Source organism: Monodelphis domestica, chromosome 5 (assembly GCF_027887165.1).
Source record: "Monodelphis domestica isolate mMonDom1 chromosome 5, mMonDom1.pri, whole genome shotgun sequence".
Taxonomy (NCBI): Eukaryota; Metazoa; Chordata; class Mammalia; order Didelphimorphia; family Didelphidae; genus Monodelphis; species Monodelphis domestica.
The window spans coordinates 209,128,913-209,150,633 of NC_077231.1; the positions used below are offsets into that span (position 1 = coordinate 209,128,913).

At 35.8% G+C, this 21,721-nt stretch overlaps 1 protein-coding gene across 1 annotated transcript in view; it reads right to left on the minus strand.

The window, feature by feature from the left end:
* Positions 1-2,404: 2,404 nt before the first annotated feature.
* Positions 2,405-21,721, minus strand: part of MTPN (myotrophin) — a 59,394-nt gene continuing 40,077 nt past the window's right edge. Inside the window, exon 4 of the mRNA XM_001367586.5 lies at positions 2,405-5,707. Coding sequence (XP_001367623.1) covers positions 5,621-5,707 — 87 coding nt within the window. The 3' untranslated portion in view covers positions 2,405-5,620. The remainder of the gene's footprint in view (positions 5,708-21,721) is intronic.

The window sequence follows — 21,721 nt, forward strand, 5'->3', positions numbered from 1 at the left end:
GCAATATAATTGGGCAAAGTAATTTCTAATGATTGCCTTAATTTCATCTTCATCGGAGGTGCTGTCCCCCTTTTCATCTTTAATGCTGTTAATTTGCTTTTCTTCCTTCCTTTTTTAAATTAGATTGACCAGTACTTTGTCTATTTTGTTTGTTTTTTCAAAGTACCAGCTTCTTGTCTTATTTATTAAATCAATAGTTCTATCATTTTTGATTTTATTAATTTCTCCCTTAATTTTTAGGATTTCTAGTTTGGTTTTCTGCTGGGGGGTTTTAATTTGATTGCTTTCGAGTTTTTTCATTTGCATTTCCAATTGATTGATCTCTGCTCTCCCTTGTTTGTTAATATAAGCATTCAGGGATATGAATTTACCTCTGATTACCGCTTTGGCTGCATCCCAAAAGGTTTGAAAGGATGTCTCGCCATTGTCATTTTCCTCGATGAAATTAATTGTTTCTATGATTTCTTCTTTAACTAAAAGGTTTTGGAGTATCATATTGTTTAATTTCCAATTGGTTTTAGATTTGGTTTTCCATGTACCATTACTAATCATTATTTTCCACTAATGATTTTTTAAAGTGTGGTGACATAGTTTCTTTGTAGATCCCAGCTTCTAGAATAATTTTATTAGGTTTATGCATTCAAAAAATAGATTAACTTTTTACTTAAAGCTACTTGGTCCCTCATGTTTAATCCTCATTTCACAAACCAAAAACCTTCATTATTACACCTTTGTTTCTGTCTAGTGTATTTAATTCACGAAACATTTCAGTTTTAGTCCATTTCAATAACAGAGGAATGGGCCTTTCTTAATGTTCATCTTTTGACAATATTAATGACCCTCTTCTGGACATTGTCTTCAGTATTTATTTTTTTGGTGTGCGTGTGTGTGAGCTCTCTTTGAGCTCCCCTACCTGCTTAACCACTTTTTGGTTTCTTTTGCTAGACCTTCACTTGGGTTTCTTGGGAATATCCACTAACCAAAGGCACTCACTCCTCAAGGACTTGACTTAGCCTTTCCTTTCTCTCTATTCTATTTTACTTGATCTTATTAGCTAACATATTCAATAATTACTCTATGCAGATGATTTTTAGATCCTATTCATCCTCATCCCTCATTACTATTAGACATTTTGAACTGGATATTCTGTAGACATCCTAAACCTATGTCCAAAATAATCATCTTTCCCTTAAACTCTTCCCAACGGTACCACCTTCTTCCCTGACACTTGGGCCAATAGATGTCATCCTTGTCTCCTTACTTGCACTTACTACACCTCTGTTGTCATGCCTTTTTTTTTTTAAACAACCCTTACCTTCTGTCTTGGTATCAATTCTAAAGCAGAAGAGTGGCAAGCATTAGATAATTGGGGTTAAGTGCCCTTGGTCACTGTTAGGTAGTGTCTGAGGCCAGATTTGAATCCAAGTCTTCCCAACTCCAAACCTAGCTCTATCTGCTGTACTGTCCTGTAGGCATGTCTTTTAAATCTTCCAAACATTTCTTAGATACAAGTCCTCTTTGACACTGCTGCCAAAGGAGTATATGCCCTTATCACCTCACATCTAGATTATTGCAACAGATATCTGGTTGGTCTCCCTGCTCCTGCAGTCCATCCCCCATTTCCTAAAGTCTGAGTGTGTGGGTAAGTAACCCATCCTTCCTCTAGTGATTCTTTTACTTCCAAGATAAAAAATGAAATCCTGCTTGACTTTTGAAGCCCCCTTTATCTTCTCTCAACGTATTCTACAATCCACTGACACCACTTTTTTGGCTTTCTTCTGTGCTTGACAATCTTTGGCCTAGATCATTTCTAAGGTTTCTTCCACGATTTGAGATTGTACATGAAGTTCTCTAACATAATATTAAGGTTATTTGACAGCCAAATTTGGTATTTTTCATAAAACCTTATTAAGTTCTATAATTCCATCGTTTAATGACAAATGCCATTATTTATCACCAAATGGAGTGTGGATGCTCAGTACACATTTATGATGCAAATAAATCAAAAGACTAGAATAAGTGCTATAAATGAGTTCATGGAATGTTTTGGGGATTAACCAGTTGGCTATCAATACTCATTTCTGTTAAAAATTTCCTAAAATGTATTAGCATAATGGACATACGAGTCTTTCTGTGTTCTTCAGGGTCACTAATTTATAATCTTAAGTACTGATGCAGAAGAACTGGACAAATCTGTACTGAATAAGATATATTTTAGAAAAAGGCTTTTTCCTTAAAAAACAAACAAAAATCTGGACACCCCCCCCCAGCTTGAAAAATTCTGATTAAGTGTGGGGTTCAAGTTAATCAAAGTTTTGCTATATAATCCAGGTTTTGATGTATTTGCAGACACATCAGGGAACATAGATGAAAGGGACTCAAGGACAAAAAATAAAACTCCACATTTCTCCAACTGTAGCACAATTCAAGTTTATTCCATTTGTTCTTGCAACACAAAACTTAAACACAGTATTATTTAGCATTCTGATGTTTATGAACTAGGATAATATGAGAAACCTAACTGTCAAAAGAATTACATTTTGGAAAAATGAACTCAGATATATCAAAATGCACAAAAGCACTAGTTCTTTAAATTTTTATTTTATTACTGTTTAGAAAGATATGATTGTTCCTCCATTTACAAAATAGAATTAGGACAGTTTCATTTATTTACTTATTTAGCATGCAAAACACTGCAATTGCTTATGTGGGAGTGCACTCTCACCAGCTTCTTCTAATACACTCATGCGGACAATATTGCATGGGAGAAGGTAGCAGCTCAATTTAAGATTCAAATGTATAACAAAGTAGAGGATGCAGAGGATATAAAACTCAGTATTTATAGGTCTTTAAATCTAGCCAGTTTGGTGAAAACAATAATGAATGAATGGCCTACTTGTCAGCAGCTTCCACATATTCTATCTCCCTGTCCTTTGTGCACAACTAGAATTTAGGAAAGTGTGCTGTGCATAGAAGAAATATATGGGTATGTAAAGGAAAAGAGGGATGGGGACTGTCTGAATTTCCAAGTCCATAGCAATCTGTCTAGGTGTGGCGGGTGTAATTTGACACTTCACTGATGTGCTGGTGTGAGGCAAAAGTAAGCCACCTGTACGTTTTTTACTTGAGACCAGAAAAGGAAATGAAAGAATAGAAAACTCAAGAAAATGCAAGATACCTTTCTGAGATGCTTAATTTTACTTTAAGAAGACAAAAATGTTAATTTGACCTTTTGCTGATGCATGTAGTGCAAAAAAAAAAGATACAGTTTTTAGCTTTTTTTTTTTACCCCAAAATATTAATGTTAAATTGTTGTCAATTCCTCTGCCAAAGAAGTTCAGATATACATTATAAATAATGAGGTTAGTTAAGAAGTAAAAGGAAAAAGAAACCCCAAACCATCTCTGTTGGTCAGTAGAATTTATTCTACAACACTGTGTTGTCTTAGCAAGGGAGCTCTTCATGATGATGGAGTTTGCTTACAAGTTGGTAAAGGGGAAGGTGGAAAGGCAAAACTGCCTTTACTGAATTACAAGAAAAAGGATAACTTGTACAAAGCATCAAATAGTTTTATATACCACAATGACTGAGTAAATCAGAAGGCCTGGGAAAGAGTACAATGCACATTGTACTGCAATAGTCAACTACAATGAAACACTTTGAAAGGTAAAGGGGAAACTCTGTAAAGGTTAAGTTCTAAGCCTTTAAATAGAATTATGGTAATAGAACCCAAACCCACACACACTGTACTACTTTAGCAGAACTAAAATGGACTGAGTGCCCTACAATTCAATAGAGGCATCACCATTTTAGTTCAGTGATGTAGGCCAGCCCTGATTAATAAATGCTCAGTAAATATAAAAAGGTTGTATTAAGATGGAAAAATTATCCAAATATATTTGTCATTTTAAAACAATTATTCAGTAATTGGCTTCTCAGAATAAGAGAAATCATGGGTCGGACTGGGTGTGGAAGTAGGAAGGGGGTGGAATTACTTAGGGAGGAGAGGAAGGAACATTGAATTAAAAAAACCCACTACACTTAATCAATCAAGCAACTGTTTAGTATGATTTGGTATTGGCCAGGCTGGTTGTTCTTAGTAATAATTTAATTCTCTGGAAGGATGCTGCACTATGTATAAAAATCTTTATTAAATTGTTCCCATCCCACAATCTGAATGCAAGGAAGGCCTTTAAAAAAAATCTGAGGTACATTCAAAATCTTGTAAATTGGATGAAAAAAAAAATCTAACATTTATTAGTAAATTATACTCATCTGGATGTTTCTGTTTAGTGCACAGTTCTGATTTTTGTCATTATTTAAATGAAAGATATTAAAATTAGATATTCATTTTATTTTGCCATAATGCTCATGAAACAAATATGTAATGTGTACAATATTTTCTTCAAGTTATAAAAAAAAACCACTGTAATTGAGTACTTATTTCTAAATGTACAGAATCATTTTTAAAGTGTATCATACTCTTTGTGACACATGATTTTAAAATAGGAAACTACAATGTGGGTTGCCACATGTCCAGCAAAAACTTAGAGATATTTGGTAACAAATTATGTTTGAGGAGACTGGATCAAATCAAATTTACCCAAATCTTAAGCCCCACCCTAGCATGGTACAATAAGTAATCAACATCCAATGTAGGGATGGGGAAGGTGTTTAAATTATGTTCCTTGATTCTTCAAATAAAATTGATTTCAAAGAAAAATTCCAAGTAAAAATAAGTAGAAGAAAACCTTCAGCTACCAGGAAACTTGTTTTCTTTTTGTATAATACTAACAAACTTATGGCTATACTACTTTTAAATCCCCGCTCACTGCTAGAAGAGTTTGAAAGTGTTTCATACATAATACACATTTCTCAAACTGGAGGAGAAAATGAATATATTGGAATGCTATTTCTCCTCAGACCCTCAAATCAAAGCTTTTACAAATAAGACTGGTCAGTTTTATTTAAGGACACATGAAACCCACATGGAAAGGGAAGAGAAATTCAAAGTCCAGTCATCCAGCTACTTAGGGGTATGCCCCTCCTCATCTGAACCGAGTCTTTGTTTAAATCAAAGTTACTGAGGAAAGATTTGGTCACCAACCATAGGCAACACTCTTAACCAGGCCAGGAAATCCCCATTACAGTGCAATCTTAAGGCAGAGGGCTATAGCTAATTGCTTATCTCAGCACCCTAAGTTTACAACATAGTAGCCACCACTGCTTCCACAGTTAGGGCTACAAAATATATAGAAGTAGGCCTTTATATAATCAGACCTTTCGACACAATCTAATTAATAGAACTAGTTAGGGAGCTGCACAGGTTGAATGTTAAACAGTATATTTTGTTTTTGCCCCTCCACAGGGCATGAGCTGAATTTTATTAGAAACATGAGAGTGACATGATCAGGAATCCCAATAAAGTCCTGATCATATGGATTTACTCTCTAAAAATAGTTTTTTCTGGTAGTCTGATTTATTATGAATTTCTCTCTCCCTTCACCTCTCTTAAAGTATTTAGCTGAAGAAGCTGGCAGATAGAGAGTGACAGACAGACAGGCAGCAGTGTGAGGCCACGGGAGAGGCATTCTTCCATATGGATCAGTCCATCCAGCCATCACTGAAGAAGAGCTTTGATTGCCTGGTTGTCAGTGGCTTCAAAGGCAGTTAGTCCATCTGGGCCTTTCACAGTTTTATCAGCACCCTGAAAAAGAGATAGAGAGAGACAAAGAAAAGAAAGAGGAGAATTGTTATCACTAAAAGCTAATTTTTAGTGGAAAAAGTGAAGTTATTTTTTAATGGAGAAATGAGGCTGTTACAACAGATTTACTTAAGTTTATTTAGGTGAATGTTTTAATTGGCAATTAAAAATTCCTTAACAGTCCTCACAATAAAATGAGAGAAGGGCAAAATGACTTCTGAGGTACCTTCTAGGTCAAAATATATGATTTCAGTAAGACAGTATAGTTCTGTAAGATAGTTCTTAAGAACAAAACATCACACAAAGAAATCTAGGAATTAAAGTAGGATGAGAGGTCATAGATTAGACAGGAGAGAACTATTTTCTTATTCATCAAAAGTTTTCATAATACAGGCTACATAAGAAAGTAGCAGTTGGCACTGAAACAGGCAAAGCTGTTGTCTACAAGTAATTCTCTTTTACTATTACTATTGTGTATGGAGTGTGTTATATTTCATATAGACAGCCTCTTCCCAAAGCATCTGTAATTAACAGGAGAATAGAAATGTGATTTGGAATAAACTTGAAAGAAGATCCAGTTATTTATAGCTTTTTCTTTTCTAAGACTGGAAAGTGATACTGCATATAACACATAATGAACACACACACACACACAAAATCCACAGCTAGGATATAAAACAAGATGAATTTTCTGAGGATGATGAATGATATTGCTCATTTTACTTAATAAAAATATAGGCTTAAAACAATACATTATAGGTTGTAGAGAATATTCTCTTTCCTTTCCTTTTCAGATGGACCTCTATATTACTCTAAACATGCTAAGAGCTGAGGAAGAAATCTCTGTGTAATGTTGAGATGTCATGTGGACTATGTCGGCATCGTACCTGGGTGTGCACACGGACACACACAGATGTGTATTCATTAGCCTCTCATCTCCAAGAAGCATACTGGTTTAACTTCTCTTGGTTCACAGGTAAGACCTGTAACCTTGTGGTGCCCATAATATTTTCATCATCATGGTTCTCTATATGGCCCTAAGCCCAGAGTTCTTGTTCATGGTATCTCCAACACCAGACTGTCCCCTTCACTCCACTGTCCTGTTTTCCCCACATTCACTATGTCGCTGGCTCCACTGTTGTGTAAGCTCAACTTTATTTCCTTAAATTCTTTACTATTTCCCCTAAACTGCCTTGCCTTAATTTAGAAGTTTTGAACTTGGGATCTGTGTACCTTTTAAAAACTGTTTTGATAAGGCTATATTTCAATATACAACAGGTTTACTTTTGTACATTATTTTATCCATTTAATAGCATTATTCTGATAGGTTTCATGTTTAATGACCAGTATGCAAATGTATCACTTTCTATTTTAAAAATAATAAATGTACAGTATTCTTGCAACATTAAGGATAATAAGACTTTAATAGTCTACCTATAATTTGTTTCATAGGCTCCTTAGGCAATAAGGTGAAGCCTAAGAACCTTTTCAAAAGCAATGTTTTTAAATAATGGAAGGAAATGTTAAATTTCAGTTAGAGATTAGTGAAAACAGCCCCCCCCCCATCCAAATTACAAACCCGTCTTCATCTATAATCAAAGTACAGCTAGCTTCTAATACAATGGCTGTTACGTGATTAGAACCTAAAGTATTTGCTGTACTGAGAATTCACTGTGGCCAGAAAAACAATACATATGTACAATGAATGAATCAGGAGAGGAGACAGTGTTGGCCTATAAAACCTTTCTTTGTTTTTAGGATATTCCAATACTGGAGAGAGAGCCTGCTATTTTGGCAGCTTTGAGTAGTTGAAGCTCAGCATTTCCTAATCTTGACACATATGGCAAAGTTTCCACCAAAGAATTTGGTAAAGGTGGAGCTGGCAGGAGTTGTCAAGGTAAGGATCAAGTTGGAAGATCATAACAGATTTCAAATACTAAAGGGAAGCTTACTCTACTACTCATCGCTTAATCTATAAATTTAATAATGATTGAGAGTGTTCCTAGGTACCATAGGGGATTCTAAAAGAAATATAAAATCATTATCTCTGCCCTTAGGGAATCAAAAGTCCAGTTGAGGAAACTAAGGCGCATTTGTAAGAAACTATTAGAAAACAATTAAACTTGAGGCATTTTGGACAATCCCTTTATTGACTTATTCATGTTGGAAAAAAGGTACCCATAACACCTCACACACCAAGACTGAAAGATAAAATAGGAGAAGAGACCAAGGGGCCAAGAGTTTAGTTGTTTAGAAAATGTTTTGATATCCTGTCCAATGTGTTAATAACAACCATTCCGTGTTTGAGCTATTTAAAAATCAAAGTAGTAAACTAATTACTTGATGAACAATATAAACGAGGATTAAGTGTTAGGATGTAGGTTGTCAGAAAGTGTTTTTGGTATTATAGGGATTAAAGAATTCCATGAGAAAGGAAAGCATGTATCTGAAATAAAATAGGTAGGTCTCGAACTTCCGGGTAATCATGGCTGCAATCTAGACGCCACACGCTTCCTTTCCCCGGCACCGAACAAAATAGACTACATCAAAGGAGCATAAAAATCACCTTTGGAGGAACAGAAGGACTCCCCAGTACTCCCCAGAGGCGAAGGTACGTGGGGTTTGAACATTTCCACACTATAATAAGAAGGAGGAAAAGCTTGCACAGAAAAGTGAACTGAGCCGCCCTTCCCCCCCACCCCCCACCTAACCAGAGTGAGCTACCTGAGCGCTCACCAGGACAGTGAGTGAGTGGGGAACGTCTCTGTCTGGGGGGGGGGGGGGCACTCCAGGGTCCTTGGGATCTGGGGACTGCCAGGAAAAAACGTCTCAGGGCGGTTTCACGGGAGAATCCTGCGCTGAGCACAGGGGGCCCAGGGAGCCCAGGGAGCCATACTCGGGGAGGCTGTGCTGAGCATCTGGGCGGAGCTAAACACCAGGGGCGGACCACACGCTGATTATCTGGGCGGAGCTGAACACCTGGGCAGTGTGGCTTGTGATCAGGGACCCAGCGCTCTAAGAAACCTCGGAGCCTGGGAAGAACTAGTCTGAGGCAATCTAAATCCACAGAAAACCCGCCCATATCACCCAGACCCCAGACCAAAAAGGAAAGGGGAATAAAACCACCAAAGGGCTGGTTCACATGGCCCAAAATCAAGTCTCCAGGAAGAAAGGGAAAAAGGTGACTATTGAAAACTTTTATGGTGGAAATACCCAAGGAAAAGAAGAGAATGAGAATAAAAAAAAACAGAACATGCCTCCCAAAATGGAAACTATCAACAAGCTCTGGAAGATCTCAAACTGAAACTCATCCAAAAGATGGAAACCTGGAAAGAAAAATGGGAGAAAGAGATCAGCAGTCTGACAGATAAGACTGCTCAATTGGAAAAAGAGCTCGAAGCATCCAATAGAAGGGCAGACAAAGATGAAAAGCAAAACCAGTCCCTAACGACCAGAATTAAGCAACTCGAAGAAAGTGAGATCATAAGACAGCAAGAATCAATAAAGCAAACCCAAAAAATTAATGAATTAGAAGAAAACATAAAATATCTCACTGAAAAGGTCACAAACTTGGAAAACAGAGGAAGAAGAGACAACCTCCAAATTATCGGTCTCCCAGAGATAAACAATAAACTCGATATTATTCTACATAAAAGAAAATTGCCCACACGTTCTGGAGCAAGGGGGCAAAATAGAAATAGAAAGGGTTCATAGAACACCCTCTATACTAAATCCCCAAAAGACAACCCCAAGGAATGTAATTGCCAAATTCAAGAGCTTCCAAGAAAAGGAGAAAATCCTACAAAAAGCCAAGAAGAGGAGCTTCAGATATAGGGGGGCTCCCATAAGGATCACACACAACTTAGCGGCTAACACACTAAGAGACCACAAAGCATGGAACACGATATTTAGAAAGGCAAGAGAGCTGGGTCTCCAACCAAGAATCAACTACCCAGCAAAACTGACTATATACTTCCAGGGGAAAGTATGGGCATTCAACAAAATAGAAGATTTCCAAGCATTTGCTAAGAAAAGACCAGAACTTAGTGGAAAATTTGATATCCAAGCACAGAAAGCAAGAGAAACATGAAAAGGTAAATATGAAAGAAAGGGAAAAGAAGATTAATCTTATGTTTTTCTTTAAGTCAAACTCTCTTCTATAAGGACTACATTTACATTAAATTGTATATATTAATATGTGGGGAAAATGTTTTGTGTAACTCTCAAAAATTGTATGCATCATAAGAGCAGTTAGAAGAAACATGAATAGGGAAAGATTGGGGCATTAAGAAGATTTGGGGAAAGTGGGGGCAAAGAAAGGAAAAGGGGGGGGGAACTGTCGATAACACTAAGATTTACCTCAAGAAATAGGGGGGGACTTAATAGAATAATCTTTCCCATATAAAGATACACATGGGAAGGGGAGGGGAAGAACTCTCATATGAGAAGGAGAGGAAGAGAGCGTGAAGTGGAATTACTTAAACCTTACTCTCAGTGAAATCAAATCTGAGAGGGAAGAACATCTAGATCCAGTGGGATCCTGAATTCTATCTTACCCATTAGGGAAAGAAAGAAAGGAAAATTAAGGAGGGGGAGGGAGGAGGGAGTATAAAAAAGGAGGGAAGGAGAGGGGGGAGGGGAAGGGAGCATAAAAATGGAGGGGCTAGAAAGGGAAGCATATCAAGGGAGGGGACTAGGGGGACTGACCTAAAGTAAATCACTGGTTCAAAAGGAGATAGCTAAAGAAGAAAGGTCAGAACTAGGGGAAGATATCAAAATGCCAGCGAATCCACAAATGACAATCATAACTTTGAACTTGAATGGGATGAACTCACCCATAAAACATAGACAAATAGCAGATTGGATTAGAACCCCAAACCCTACCATCTGTTGTCTTCAAGAAACACATATGAGGCGGGTTGACACTCACAAGGTTAGAATTAAAGGTTGGAGTAAGACTTTTTGGGCCTCAACTGATAGAAAGAAGGCAGGAGTTGCAATCATGATAAAGCCAAAGCAAAAATAGACAATCATTAAAAACTACTTTGCCCAACTGTATGGCAATAAATATACCAAACCTAGGTGATATTGATGAATATTTACAAAAATATAAATTGCCTAGACTAACAGAAGAAGAAATAGATTTCTTAAATAATCCCATATCAGAAAAAGAAATCCAACAGGCCATCAAAGAACTTCCTAAGAAAAAATCCCCAGGGCCTGATGGATTCACAAGTGAATTCTATCAAACATTCAAAGAACAGCTAACTCCAATACTATACAAACTATTTGACATAGTAAGCAAAGAGGGAGTTCTACCAAACTCCTTTTATGACACAAACATGGTACTAATTCCAAAGCCAGGCAGGACAAAAACAGAGAAAGAAAATTATAGACCAATCTCCCTAATGAATATAGATGCAAAAATCTGAAATAGGATACTAGCAAAAAGACTCCAGCAAGTGATCAGAAGAATCATTCACCATGATCAAGTAGGATTCATACCAGGGATGCAGGGCTGGTTCAATATTAGGAAAACCATCCACATAATTGACCACATCAACAAACAAACCAGCAAGAACCACATGATTATCTCAATAGATGCAGAAAAAGCATTTGATAAAATACAACACCCATTCCTATTAAAAACACTAGAAAGCATAGGAATAGAAGGGTCGTTCCTAAAAATAATAAACAGTATATATCTAAAACCATCAACTAATATCATCTGCAATGGGGATAAACTAAATCCATTCCCATTAAGATCAGGAGTGAAACAAGGATGCCCATTATCACCTCTACTATTTGACATTGTATTAGAAACACTAGCAGTAGCAATTAGAGAAGAAAAAGAAATTGAAGGCATTAAAATAGGCAAGGAGGAGACCAAGTTATCACTTTTTGCAGATGACATGATGGTCTACTTAAAGAATCCTAGAGATTCAACCAAAAAGCTAATTGAAATAATCAACAACTTTAGCAAAGTTGCAGGATACAAAATAAACCCACATAAGTCATCAGCTTTTCTATATATCTCCAACACAGCTCAGCTCTATTATCAAAGATAATAGATATTATTATTAATTTTTGTATGAAACTAATATTCCAGGCAAAACTGTAGTTTCCTAAGGAAACTAAGTATTAGTTCAAATAGTTGTTCAGACTTAAACTTATAGAACAGAAAAACAAAAGCAAAACATTAAAGGACAGGTATAAGTTAAGAATAAAAGTTGAAGCTTTCACAGGAGATGAATAATGGCTGGGTACACTTTCCCTTGTGTTCTAGGAAATGTGAAGAGGTTCTTTTGAGAAAATTAATACTAATCTTCTATTTAAATTAGAAAGTATGAGAAAAATGTGCTTTGGTATTACAAATAGTGTGACTTTCTGAGATTCAGGAATAGAAACAAGTAAGCTTCATGTGCCCTATGTTCTTGCCACACTGGACTTGTTATTTCCTGACTATGGAGTAGGTGATTAAAAAAAAAGAACAAAAAAATCCAACCTTTACCCTCTGTGTCTTAGAATGGCTACTAAGTATTGTTTCCAAGGCAGAAGAGTGGTTAGCGTTAGGCAACTGGAGTTAAGTGACTTACCCAGGTCAAATAGCTGGGAAGTATCTGACTCCACATTTGAACCCAGATCCTTCTATCTCTAAGCTTGGCTCTTAATCCACTTGGCATCGGTGACTCTTCAAAATAATAAATTTATCTACTCTTTTCACATCACTCAAATGCTATTTAAAAATTTTATAAGACTAAGATGGGTTTAATGAGTACATATTATGGCACTTTTGCTTATCATGACATGAAGATTCAATTTCAATATAGGTAGTATGGGTTAATGTGAGAATACTAGCAGTCAGGGGACTAATAATAATAATAGTTATCTACATCAAAGGAATTCTTTCCCTCAAATATTCAAACAATTTATCTGGATCTCTTCTTTGCTCCTACTGTGCTTTACTGTCATACTTTGTTGTCTTCATGTCAAATATACTTAGAGAAGACTAAAGGCTCTTGAGGACACAGTCTATTGTTCTTCATTTTTGTACTTAAGCACCTTACACAGCAATTTGTATCTATCAGGGACTTATGGATAAACTTGTTTGAACTTAAAAACATATAACCTAGGGGGCAGCTGGGTAGCTCAGTGGATTGAGAACCAGGCCTAGAGACGGGAGGTCCTAGGTTCAAATCTGGCCTCAGCCACTTCCTAGCTGTGTGACCCTGGGCAAGTCACTTGATCCCCATTGCCTAGCCCTTACCACTCTTCTGCCTTGGAGCCAATACACAGCATTGACTCCAAGACGGAAGGTAAGGGTTTAAAAAAAAATATATATATGTATATATATAACCTTTAAAAATCTTAATTCACATGTTATTGATGATTTGCAGTATAATATGAACTATTCATTTCTATATTGTAATTTCTTTAAGGGATTTTAGGTTATCTCAACTAGGAGCATATATTTTATAAGAAATAACCATTAAAGTCAGCTTGAGTGTTTGATGAATGAAAACTCATCTCTAACCATTGCATTTCTCTCATCAATAGTGATTCAGAATATCTTCCCATAACATTATATATTCCTTTGATTTCTTTCAAAAAACAGTCTATTTGATCATTTATCAACTGGGGAATAACTCATATTCTTATAAATTTGACAAAGTTCATTATATATTTAAGATATGAAACTTTTATCTGAAAAGCTGGTACAAAATTCTGCCGTCTTGTTCTAATTTTCTTGGCCACATTGGATTTATTTGCACAAAATTTCTAAAATTTAATGTAATAAAAGTTCCAATTTATAGCTATTGTTCACAGATTCTTCTATCAACAAATCTAATAGGTAATATGTTCCATGTTCCTTCAATTTACATATATCTTGCTTTATGTCTAGGTCATGTATCTGCTTTTACTGTATCTTGGTAAATGGTTTAAGATAACAGTCTACTAGTTTCTGCCAGACTGCTTTCCAATTTTTCCAACATTTTTAAAAAAAAACAACTGTGAATTCTTATGCTCACAGCTTAAACCTTTACATTTATCAAACACAAGGCTATTATAATAATTGACTATGTATTGTATATCTACTTCATTCTAGTGATCTACCATTTTACTTCTTAGATAGGAACACATAGTTTTGATAATTATTGCTTTATGATACAGTTTAGGGGTAGTGAGCTGGCCCAGTGAATAAAGCCTTGGAATCAGGAAGCCTCATTTTCATGAGTTTAAATCCAATCCCAGATACTTACTAGCTGTGTGACCCTGGACAAGTCACTTCCCCTCTGATTGTCTGACAAAAGGATCCATTGAAGCAAAACAGCCAAACCACTATAGTATCCTTGCCAAGAAAACCCTATGGATAGGAAGGGCCCATGGGGTCAAGAAGAGTCAGACAATACTGAATGATTGACTAACAACCATAATACAGTGTAAGATTTAGAATTGCTATATCTTTCCTTTACATTTTTTCCATTAATTGTTTTTAATATTATTGACCTTTTGTTATTCCAAATGAATTTTATTAATTTTTTTAGCTTGATAAGATACTATTTTTGGTAATTAAATTTGGGCAGCATTGTATAAGTAGATTAGTTGAGATAGAATATCATTTTTATTATAATGGCTTGGCCCACCAGAGAACAATTAATATTTTTCTAAACATTTAAATCTGACATTTGCATAAAAAGTGTTTTATAATTATGTTCATATAGTTCTTGGTTTTATCTTGACAGGAATTCTTCTAGGTATTTATTTATTTATTTTACTAGCTATGGTTAGTTTTTTTTTTTTAATTTTTTAAAAAAAATTTAAAACTCTTAATGTTCCATCTTAGAATCAATACAATGAATTGGTTCTAAGGCAGAAGAGTAGAGGTTAAATGATTTGCCCAGGGTCACAAAGGTAGGAAGTAGTATCCAGTCTCTAGGCCTGGCTCTCTATCCACTGAGCCACTTACCTGCCCCCTCTATGGTTATTTTAAATGAAATATCTCTTATTATTTCTTCTTGTAGGGTTTGCTGGTGATTTTATATAACTATCCTGGCAATCTATGTTATTTTATATCCTGTTACTTTGCTAAAATTGTTTTAATTAACTTTTTAAGTTGGATCTCTAGGATTTTCCAATATTGTCTTTCAAAAAGAGTTTTATTACCTCATTGCCTATAATGATTCTTTAAATTTCTTTTTCTTCTCTTGTTATTGCTATCATTTCCAGTACAGAATTGAATATTGGTGATAATAGGCATCTTTGATTCACTCTTGATCTTACTGAGAATACTTCTAGCTTATCTCCAGTACATGTAATGCTTGCTAATGACTTTAGGTGGTTGCTTCTTTAATTTTAAGGAAAAATCTACTTATACCTACTGTACTATATATAAGTCATAGAAATTAGATTAAGATGGTGCTGAATTTTATATAAGATGTATGTTAAAATAAATGAACTTCTGAATCTAGCTCTGTTACTAATCATTTGATCACTTAATAGAACTTATCTTGTATTCTATTGCTATAACTTCTAAAAAACCAAGCTAAGTGACTTATCCAGGGTTACAGAGCTGGTAAGTACATGACTCTGGATTTGAACTTCCTGACTCTAGGCCCAGTGTTCTTTTCATTAAGACACCAAAAATACATTTGTGATTCTACTAAGTTTCTAAATTTCTGTTCACAATTTTGGCTTTCTTCCAAGCTAACGAAGCAGTAGTTGAGCTACATTCTAGTAGTTATAACTTTCTATAAGAACACAATCAATTTCTCAGTGACCTCATGGTGGTATTAGTGGAAGGGGCAAATTCAATAGCAAGTTAATCTTTGCAATAATTCAATTTTAAGAAAGCTGAATTCAATTTTGCCATACCAATTTCAAAAAGGTCAAAAATCTAACATTCTACTCCCCCCTAAAATAAATAGCCTTAGGTTTAGAGCCTTTGTTGTCACCAAAATAGAATGTTTTCTGAATATCAGATATTAGAGTTTGTCCAGGGGGAAAAATATTAAGATACAGATACTTCACTAAAGGAAAGGCTGAGAGTATAAATAATAATAATTTAAAAAGAAATAGTTATGCATAACTGATATATAAAGTTATTATATATTATCATCAGTATTCTGTAGATTTGTATTTTGGCATATGCTAATAGGCTATATAACATATGGAAGCTTTTCAGGGAGGGCCAGAACTTTATACCATGTCAACTAAGCAAATTAGAGTCAAGTAAACTCAGGTCAGAGGAAAGAAAAGGGACACCATCTGGTCTGGTATTTGCACAAATCAGGTCCATGGCTGGTTTTTGGCCACTCACAGTGACCTGAATTTCTGGAGTCCACAGACAGTCGAATTCACCTTGGACAGTATCTTGACAAATTAAGACTCCATTGATTTGTAGGGTCATAGGATTTTACATTTAGAATTATAAGGGATCTTGGACATCAAGTGTCCTAGCTTAAAGGAAGGTGGGATATGTTTATTGTCTTCACACATCTTATGCATTTAAAAACGTGTTGGGAAGGGTATAGGCTTCATCATCCTGCCAAAGGACAGTAAGAAAGGTTAAAATCCTTGATCTACAAAAATGGGGCTAGGCTCTTCCCATAAAAATTGTTATGAAGACAAAATACTGAGAACTTAATAATGTGAGATATTACATGATGTAAAAGCTGCAAGAGAAGAATTCTTCCAGCTATGGATAGGTACTATATTTGGCATGACAGAGATTTAGTAAGGAAATATTTTCCCTCCTTGAATTTTGTCTCACAGAAGCCCCTGTTCGCACATCCAAATAGTTATCAGTAATTTCATTCTAGTTTGAGACATTAGGCAGATGATAGGAAGAACTGGAACAGGCCTAGAACAATCAGTTCAATCATCTATGCAAGAAGTACACACTTTCAAAATTCACATTTTGTACCTCCTTAGTTCCCCCCCCCCCCCAAGCTAATTGGTATATAAATGAGGGAAAAGATCAATAATAAACAAAACAGCAAGGGAACAAAATGAATAACGTGGGACAGGCAGAGGATAAGTCATGGTTTACATTTGTTCCAATGCTACCTATGTTAGCTCTAATCTGGAATTATTATTACTGAACCCTACCTAAAAGATGAGGTGCTGGGTTCATTTTTAAGGACTGTGTATCAACCACATTAGCATTTTAATTATTGTTTAATACTGCCTCCTCTTCCGGCTTCTGAATTATTAGAAATTATTAGAAAAAGCATCTCTATGTCTTCCCCCCCCCCTTTTTACTATAGCCAAGAGGTTTCTGATAACCCATACTGATATAGTGGTTTAAGGTTTTCATAGTAGGCTGTATATTATCCCCATTTTACAGATGAGGAAACTCAGTCTCAGAGAGGTTAAGATGTTTGTGGTCACAAAGCCAATCATTAGTCAACAAACAAAAATTATCTACTATATGTTAGATTAAAAAAAAAAAGTGAAATTGGGCTCTGCCCTTGAGGAGCTTACAATATAGCTGATGGTGACTACATGAATATATATAGGTATGTGCAAAAAAATCACTAGATGACCGGCAGGGTTTGGGATAGGTGGGGAGAGAGAGGAAGGGAATCAGAAAAGGCTTTATGTAGCAGGTGGGATTTGAACTGAGTTGGGAAGTGTAAACCTCAAAATTTCTCAGACTTATGAATGTTAGGGGTTTCCCCCATTGGGGAATCGTCTACTTAAAAAAAAAATTCCCTAGCAGATAGTGAGAATTCTACTTGAATGCCAGAAGGCTCCTTGCCTTGGGAATATCCCTACTCCACCCTACTTAGGACTGCTTTAGGACAGAGAGCTCCTTGAAAACAATGAAAGTGCTTTGATCCATGCTTATGGAAGTGACAGGAAGTTCTTTGAGTCATGACTGTTTTAGAATTGATACAATGGGATACTAAGTACCTATAAATAAGTACCTATAAGTACCTATAAAGGTGAGGCAACTTGTAAACTACTTAAACCTAAAAGGGGGATAACTTATTCAGAGGTTTTTTCTTAATGAAATTTGTCGACACAGCAGCATTTTTTCCTGACTTACTAAAGAGATTAAAACTACTCAGCTGTGAGTTCAAAATGGGCGGTCCTTTAGAAACATCTACAGTGATTGGTAGATGTAAGGACTTAGGGGAGGTGACAGAGGAGATTTTGCCCTTAAAAATAAGAGCTCAGAGAAGAACAAAAGAAATCTGGATTCTGATTCTCATTCTGAAGGAGAGCTCCTTGAGGAGCTCCTCTGAGGGGCTCTGTCCCTCTGGGGTAGGAGCTCTGGAGGCTCTTGAGAGAGGCCCTTTGAAACAATCTCTGGCTGGAAGACTCTTTGAGGAAGGATGCTGGCCTGGTGTCACTAGTATCCTTGTTTAGTCAGACCTTGTGGTGAGTGTTAAAAAACTGACTGATTTCTCTTTTAAGACTCAGGTATAGGCCATATTGGCTTGAGGACCTTCATACTTATTCCTTTCTTACTCTCTCTCTCTTTCTTTGATTACTCATTGTATTGTTAATTAAAATCTCTATAAAACCCAATTGACTTGGGTATTTGAATAATTGGGAATATTTCCCTGGAGACCACCTTATATTTGATTTTAAAACCCAAGACACTGTAGTGAAACATATTTCTGCGGTCAAATTTACTCACCCTCTCTTATATCTATCACAATTTATATCTTCCACTATTTTAATCACTACAGTTTAAGACCTCAACTACATTTTAAATCTCACAGAAGAAAACTAATGATTGGAGTAAAGGAGGGAATATATTAGCCAGCCAGTGCAAAGGCACAGAGGTGGGAATTGAAGTGTCATGTGTGAGGCATAGAAAGCCAGTCTGATTATCCATGAAGGAGAGGAATGTATAAGAAGGCCAGAAAACTAAGTGAGAGTCAGGTTGTGAAGGATATAAATAACAAACAGAGCTTATATGTGATCACAGAGTTGATAAGAAGATACTGACATTTATTTAACATATGAACCCAAGTCTTCTGACCCCAAGTCCTGCATTTCCCTACTACAATGTTGTCTCACAAAAAAAGTAGTCAGCAGAAACACATGTAGTTATTTTTTTCTTTCCCCCTTAAATAGTCATGGAACTGAAGCTTTCATATTTAGGCAGATCAAAGGCAGTAACAAAAAATTTCATGTTTCTATGGAATTTAATGGAGGCCAGTCATAATAACTCTTACACTTACTCATTTACATGTATGAAAAATAGTATTGTACAGAAATCATATCAAATCTTAAGAAGTCTTTCATAATCTACTTCCCTCCCTCCTTTCCAGTCTTATACTGTGCACTCCTGTGACACTGGCCTCCCGATTATTCTAGGAACAAGGCCCTCCCATCTCTTGGCTCCAGGCATTTTCTCTGGCTTGTTCTCATATCTGGAATCTTCTCTCTCCTCTTCTCCAACAACTGACTGCTCTTGTTTTCTGGGAGCCCCAAATTAATAATCCCCTATTTTACAGGAAGCCTTTTCCAACTCCTTTTAATTCTAATGCCTTTCTTGTTAATTATTTCTTATTTATCCTATGTATAGCTTGCTTTGTATATATTTGTTTGCATGTCCTCTCATTAGATTATTAACTTTTTGGGACTGTTTTTTTTTCTCCCTGTTTTTGTATTCTCAGTACTTAACACAGGTAAACAATCATTTTTTTGGAAATGAATAGGCTTCTGGGTCTCAGAAATCATTAAATACCTTCAACAATCCTAAACTGCTTGTTTCTGGCAAAAATTCATCTTTTGAATATTCTAGAGATGATGATTTAGTAGTGTGAATCACAGACCATCATAATCTCAGGATCAAAAGTGAAGGAGATGCAAAGAACAGCCTATTATTAACCAATGAGGTTGAAGTATAAAAAATAGAGTATGGAGTAAGAAATAGGAGTAGTCTAACTGGAAAAGCACGTTGGCTTATGTAGTGAGAGACAGACAATACAACAGATAATCTAAGTATTGTACTGGCATCCCCCAAATACTAAATTATCAAGAAGGTCCTATTTGCATGACAGGTAATCAATTGATGATTAACAAAAGGGAATGTGAATTGTACAGAATAAGAAAGCAAGGATTTTGTTGTGATCAAGAATCTATTCTGTTTTCAAGATTCCTTCCCCCCCCCCCCCCCACTGAACCATATATATTTCATTAGTATAAGGAACACCTAGTGAGGAAATACCCTCAACATATTCTCTGTAACTTAATAGTATTAGAGTTGCCTGGGGTCCTGGGGGGTGAAGTGATTTGTCAGGTGTTTGTGTGTGTGTGTGTGTGTGTGTGTGTGTGGGGGGCATAAAAGCTATTATGTGTCAAAAGCAAATACAGGTCTTACTGATTTCCAAGAAAGGTTCTCTATGACAACATCCAAACACACAAAAATTTTAACAACCAAAAAAGACTAACACTTTACCCTTCTGGAATAATATCCAATTTTTTCCCAAATAACATGAAAATGGCCTTCTTTACAAAAGCAGTGGAATTCCTTTTGTATATTTTGCTTTTTCAAAGAAGAAGCTGAATAAACTACATATTAAATTCCAAGTCTCTTTTCTAACCAAATTAATTTTATACTAATCACTCTCAGGCAAACCAATAAAATTTTTTAAACTTGGGAATGATGATATAACTAAGTAACTGAATATACAGGAATACTTCAGCAACATTGCCACTACCAGTTTATGTAAATTGTGTGGTCATATAAGAAGTCAATAAACATGACATTTCTTTTATGGGCCAGGAACATCTTAGGGAATGAGAAAACATATTAAAAATATTAGTCACCACCTTCAAGGGATTTATATTCCAAATATGCTGGATATAGGTCAGGATGTGAAGAAGAGGCAAGAGAAATAGGGCCAGAATGTGGGTGGCAGAATCTGTAAGAAAGAGACTTCCCAGACACTGATGCTTCCAACCTATCACAAAAATTGACTATATCTCCTGATAAAATTTAGTTCAGGATTTTGGCTAAGTGTTTTGTTGACCAAAATGTTGGTGAACAAAAGAAATCACTTTATTTGTACTAATTTTTACAGGTAGCATGGGAAGTGTTGAAGAGTAAAAAAATCACCAAGTAAGAACAGAAAATCAGCCTCACACTTAAACCATGAAAGTAAAAGAATCTTCATTACAATTATTACCAAAAATAAGAACTTACATTTATTTATCCCCTCATTAGAATGTAAGCTCTTTGAGGGCAGAGATTGCCTTTTTGCTTCTATCCCCAATGCTTAGTATGGTACCTGACACAGAGTAAGTGCTTAATAGAATACCTGATTGCCAAAATAGATAATTCTATGCAGATAAGCAAAGAATAATATGACAAACCGACCACTGTATAATTAAGATCAAACTTATTCCCAGAGACAAGTAGAGAATATGCACCCTACCTTTCTTAATTGTAGAGGTAGGGAATTACAGACATGGAACATTCTAACAAATAATATGTTAGCTGGTTTCTTTTTCTTTCAATCTTTATTATGAGATGGCTCTTTGGGTAGATTTAAGGGAGCGATATATTTAGAAATGAATGTGAATTAAAAGCAAAAGATGACAATAAAAATATCTAGAATCCTTTAAAATAATGAAACAATTTGGAAAAATGCTAACATAGTGATTAAAAATTACACATACCTTTTGACCTAGCAATATCCCTAACTAGACAGTGGGTAAGGATCCATTTATACTAAAATATACTTCTGAGTTCAATGCTTCTGAAATTTATTCTAATAACATGGATGAAAATCCATCTATATCTGCCTATTCCTTAAGCTTCTCACAGAAGGTCTGACCCACCCAGTATGTTAGAGGTATTCTTTTCTGGCTTCCTCACCTGAAATGGCAAGAATACTAGAGGAGCATTCTGGCCATACATTTGTCATTTCTCATTCTCATGACTGTGTGATTTAAATATCATGGGGATCTTCGATGCAGTCCAATTCCAGAAAGACTCAATAGAGTTACAGAGTCACATGTTTGCCAGGGCATGGCACCACGGAAGCCAGG